The sequence below is a fragment of the Acanthisitta chloris genome, unplaced genomic scaffold (genome assembly GCF_000695815.1).
Source record: "Acanthisitta chloris isolate BGI_N310 unplaced genomic scaffold, ASM69581v1 scaffold528, whole genome shotgun sequence".
Taxonomy (NCBI): domain Eukaryota; kingdom Metazoa; phylum Chordata; class Aves; order Passeriformes; family Acanthisittidae; genus Acanthisitta; species Acanthisitta chloris.
The window spans coordinates 21,270-26,707 of NW_008685108.1; the positions used below are offsets into that span (position 1 = coordinate 21,270).

A 5,438-nucleotide genomic window follows, 5' to 3' on the forward strand; every position below is an offset into this window, starting at 1 on the left:
TTCCCACCACTATCAATGACAGGTTTGCACAGAGGTGAAGAGTGCTAGCAGTTCAGCCTGCAGTAGACCAACATTATTTTTCCATCAGCTCTTTCCTATTGCCTTCAGCATCTCATGCTGGGAAAGAAGGAAATCAAAGTGAGAAAGTCTCAGTGTCTGTGGATAAGGTTCTCCCTTACTCCTCACCTCTGTAGCACTTGAAATAATCTGACCCTGGAGACACTGTGTTTCCTGGAGCTGTCCTTCAGCAGTAATGAATTGCTGCTGTCTCATATTGGATACTCTATTGCTACACCACCTATCACCTATGATTTGGTACTTCATGAATGATGGCTCTGCCACCTAAAAAAGTATGGAGAAAAAACCAGGAAAGAGCAACAAAGAGAGATCTCATCTCATATTGCACTGGTTTTTGTTATTATTTTCACTTTTCTACCAATGCAATAAAGTTTTTCTTAAAGATATGTTTTATCAATTAGTCTTTATTGCAGTACCTTACAGCATCTGTCTGGTAAGAGATTGCTAAACCTTTCTCCTTGAGTACTGAACCACTCAGATCCCTGTAACAACAGGGTGCCAATGACCTGACCTGGTGTTGCATCCTTTAAAGACATGCTTAAAGCTTTTTAAGCTTTTTTTTGATAAATTAGAAGTCATTATAATTGTTTTACAGCTAAATGAAAGTCATTTCAATGCCCTAGGGCTTAATTTTATTTTACCAGCTAGAATTGTAACATAGCAGGTTTTCCAATATGTCTGGAAGCTCTTCAGAATTAATCCCAGGTCTCTTTCCTTCCATCCCACTGTGTCTCCTGCTTCACAAAGGCTATTTGTTCGGGACTTATTTTCTAAGCCATTCTTTTCCTCTTGCAATGGTGTCTTGAAATGAAACTGCTTCACTATTTCATTCTGCTGCTTCCCTGGGAGCAAGGTGACCGTTTTTTGAGTCTTGTTGCTCTGCTAACCCTCCTGAGAATTTGTTTAGGAAAGTTGTGTCCTTCTGTAAGTCCTGCTGCCCTTGATATTTGGTGTTTTATCTGCAGGCAGTTTCTCAGCCAGTATACATATTTCTGGTGCTGGTCATGTTGTCTGAGGGATGGTTCTTTGATCAAACCAAATCACCCCTGTGTGAGGTGGCTCACAGGCCACTAACCAGCATGCTGAGAGCTCTTCTGTGTCATGTGGCTATTCCTAACTGCTGTGCTTGGTGGGCCTTGTTCATTTGCATGCATCGTTTGAGTCCAAATTTTAGTTAGATAATCTCAAGATTCACAACTAATTGACTAATTGCCATGTAGCCTTAAATTCTGTCTCCAAGAGAGAGAAAGAGACCTGCTCAGATTTTGTGCACAGATTATTCTCATAACTGGACCAAAGTTTATATACAAGGCAACAGCAAAGAAGTCTTCCCATGGATACTGTCAACCACAAATCTGATCAGTAGAGAATTTTAGAGAACTATGTACAGCAGATAGCTGGCTCATGGTTGGACTCAATGGACAATGGAAATCTCCTCCAACCTTGATGATTCTATGACTCTATGATTCTATTTAGTCAATGTAATCGCGAAGCACTGCCAAGCATGCAGTTGAATTTGTGCTGTGGATTCTGGAGGTACATGAGCTTCACCACAGAAAGGCAGATACAGACATCCATCAGCTGAGAAAATTCTGCATTCCTATTGCAGTGTCTGCAGTAATAAGGGGATGCTGAGCAATAGGCTCTGACATTCATTAGCAACGCCTCTGGGCACTGAGGATTAACGTTAATCCTGGCATTACACCTTCATTTAAAGCAGAGTTTCTGGAACAAGGGGCTGGTAAAAGTGAGCTCTGAATGTTTATGCACCAGTGAAGGCTCCTAACTTCCCATACAAACAGTTTGCAGCTGAGTATCCTCACCGTACTGGAGCTCATAGGACTAAGATTGTGCTAGGGTTTTCATCTCCTACATTATCCATTAACCAAATACTGGTCCACTTTAGAAAGGAATAAAAGCAAACCTCATACTATGAAAATTATAAATATTATGATACTAAAATTTGGAACAAAAAGTAGTTTTGCAAAGCAGAATAATTTGGACAGTTGTCTTGAGTTCTCACTGGTTCCCCTTTCTGGGGCTGTCAGTCACATCTGGGTCCATGGTCTCAAGAAGATGAAAGTGACTGTTGCCAGTTCTGACACAGGTATAAGGGACAGGAGAGTCCACAGAGCTGAGAAGGGGAGATAAAATGCACAACTGGCTTTTTACTATCAATTTATGTAACTGTTTGGGAATCAGAGTTGTCAAGATCTCTAGATTCCCGCTCCTCTCCAGGGAGAGGAATGAAGCCTAGTAGTTACAGACAGACATGTGGAGAAAGACAGGGACACAGACACACAAGTACAAGTTCAGACAGGCTGGTGAACCTCTATGCACAAACTCTCAGCAGAAGCTGGTGCAGGAGTGGAGTGAGAAGTGCTGCAGGTAGAGTATGTCTCTGTACTGCATCTCAATAGGGGAGTGGGGAAAAAATGTCTGTACTAGGCAGCTACAGGGTGTATATATTGGCTTCTCAAGGGAAAGGCAACAAACTGAGTGCAGTTTCATTTGCTTTAAAACTATTGGTCATTACCATGTCTATAAAAGGCTCCTGGCATAGGACATCTCAGCATGTCCTTCAGCTCACCAAAGTGGCAAACCTTTAAGAAAGGAGAAAGTCTAGGATTCCCCTAAGCAAGGCACAGCATGTGTTAAACTGAGGTGTGCTTCTTGCTGTGCAGGGATGCTGTGAGCAGTGAGTGGAGTGCCTCCTCCCCTCCTCCCCCAGGCCTGGCTCAGCAGATGCAAATGTTCTGCAATGCTCCCATCGTATCCTACCCACATTTCTGACACAGTCCTTGATGTATTCCCAGAGGCTGCACTAGCCCCTTTGCTGCAGTATAGATAGCAAAAATTGACGTGCTAAGCCAGGTCAGCAGAAGGCTGCTTTTCACTCTCTTTCTGCTGACAGTGGTGGAAGAGCTGGACTGTGGTGAGAACAGCCCTGCTGCTGCTGCTGCAAATGAAGAAAAGAATGAAGAAATGTTAGTACCACATTTAGCTTTATTGAAATTGAACAAATACCTTTTTTTAATAAATCCTTTTACAGCAAGTGTAAAATTTTAATGTTTGACTCATCTTATGTTACAGGTTGTCTTCTTCTTCCGTGTAAGCAAAAATACCTCCTTTTTTTTTCTTTTTTTTTTTTTTTTCATTTTCTACTTTAAAACATGTAGCAAGGATTTGAATAACGCAGATCCGGCACCAAAAGGTAACAGGTTCTGAAAATCACAGTACAGTTTTAAAATTCTTAGGTTAATTAATGATATTTAAAATGATAGCCACTTTGAGTAAAGATATAAATTAGAGGTCTGTAAACAAGTTGTGTTTACCTATAGAGCTATTGACTGCAGCTACAATGAGAGCGGTAATAGAAACTCAATGCTAAACTGAGCTACACCTTTGAGGAAACAAGTTCTTACTAAGTAGTGTGGTACAGGGTAGCACAATAGGTAAAATACAGTTTGGCACCTCAAGTTGCATGTAAAATCAGCAGAAATAAAATGAAATAAGTGCACTGTCTCCCAACGAAAATAAACTGGGCAGTTTCACTGCTTTAGGAGTGTCAACTATCAAATAAATCACATGACACAAGTTCAACCCTGAAATTACAATTCTAGTAAAGCAAGATATTAAAATGCACACCCACAAGGATAGTAAAGTATAAATCCTTTTTTTTTCCTTTTATTTTTTTTTCCCTCTCCCCTATCAGTAGAAATAATTTACAACCCACAAAAGGACTCCTTGGTGAAACCACTACCTACAGACATGGTCATGGAATGTAGCTCAGTAGACTTGTTTCAAATAGAAAGGCAACATTATCCTGAAAATGTTTGGTCCTCTTATAACTCACTGTACTGTAGCCACCACAGTCTCTTGGTAGATGTTTTAGGAGAATTGCTTGTTTTCTGATTCTCTTTTGATAATATCTTGGTGATAAAGCTGGGTAAAATTTGGCCCCAATTACAGATGTCTGGTCAATGCTGAATCTGGACGAACAACATTGAGGGTACATACAGGGAACCTCATTGACTGGTCTCATGGCATATTTTGTCATGCAATCACTTCTTCTCTGCTTCTTTTCCCCTTTGCTAATTTTTTCTCCAGTGTTCTGGGGGAGGGGGGAAGAAATTCTTAGTCCAAATGACAGAAAGACATCTCATTGTTTATTTACATGTGGATCACTTTGGCTAAGAAGTCCTGGCGAACCAGAGTTGCTTATTTCTTGTGAATGTCCTCATGCCGTATAATTTTGTATGTAATCCAGTAAAAGATGTTGAAAATGAGGAACGCGAGTGGGAATGCAGCACGGGATATTGTATCAATCCTTTTTGCACGGTCAACAAACTTCTTTTTGATGGAATCTGAATCCTTTGGTGGTGCAGGAGGTGGGTTGGGTGGAGTAGCCTTAACTGCTGTGCCATCTTTGACTTGGAGGCAGTGACCCATACCATAGCCACTGAAATTGAATCGACTGTCACGTGCAACTTCATCTTCCTGAGGGATAAAGAAGACAAATAAGACACACAATCACCTGTTTATCAAGAATGCCATGTACTTAGGTAGTTGAGGTGCATCCCTCCAAAGCACCTCAGCAAATTAGCTGGTTAAGCTATGATACAGACTCCAGGTCTCAAAGACAAATAAGCAGTTAGAACTCACATAAAAATATGCAGAAATTAGGTAACTTCCAGTGCTTTGGAAATGGAGCTTTAATTCTTCTAGGTATGACTAAATCAAGTGCCTTGAGCAGCAGCCTGTATGTATCCCAGCCCCACAGGGAAGAGATCTGACTCCATTTCTTGTCAGTCTCTTTGGGCTTTCTGTGGGGAGGAAACACAATCATGTTGGTAGAGGGAATCTTCTCTGGACAGGTTGAATTGAATGAGTCAGAGATTCAGGGGCCCAAGCTCATGGCAATGCATTTCCATTGCTCAGTCTAACCACAGCCTTACAGCTCTGTCTCTAATCCATGAAACAAGGACAGATCTCAGTCCCTCCTTGCTCACAGGAGTGCTCTGACAATCAGTACTTCAAAGTGCACTGGGCACTTGAATTTAGTGGTAATTGGGAATTAGGTGCAATAGCATGAGCCAATGTAACACCATCTTGCAAAAATCCATTATTCTCTGAGTGGGTGATATTTGTTTTAGGAGAGGTGAGTAACTACCACCGAACTTTATCACCGTGTGATGAAGGGCTTGTGACTGTGCTGGTAAATTCTCACTGATGTTTCTCCTGTCTGATAGCACAATAATATACAAGTTAACAGTTGCTGGCAGCCCTCCATGAAGGATTCAAAACCAACAGACAAAGCAACTCTATTCTTTTTCATTCCAACAGGGATGAATTGTAGG

General features: G+C 41.2%; 1 protein-coding gene across 1 annotated transcript in view; it reads right to left on the reverse strand.

Moving 5' to 3' along the window:
• Positions 1-4,299: 4,299 nt before the first annotated feature.
• LOC103806871 (glycine receptor subunit alpha-2-like) overlaps positions 4,300-5,438 on the reverse strand; it is a 38,333-nt gene continuing 37,194 nt past the window's right edge. The window contains exon 4 of the mRNA XM_009079579.1: positions 4,300-4,578. Coding sequence (XP_009077827.1) covers positions 4,300-4,578 — 279 coding nt within the window. The remainder of the gene's footprint in view (positions 4,579-5,438) is intronic.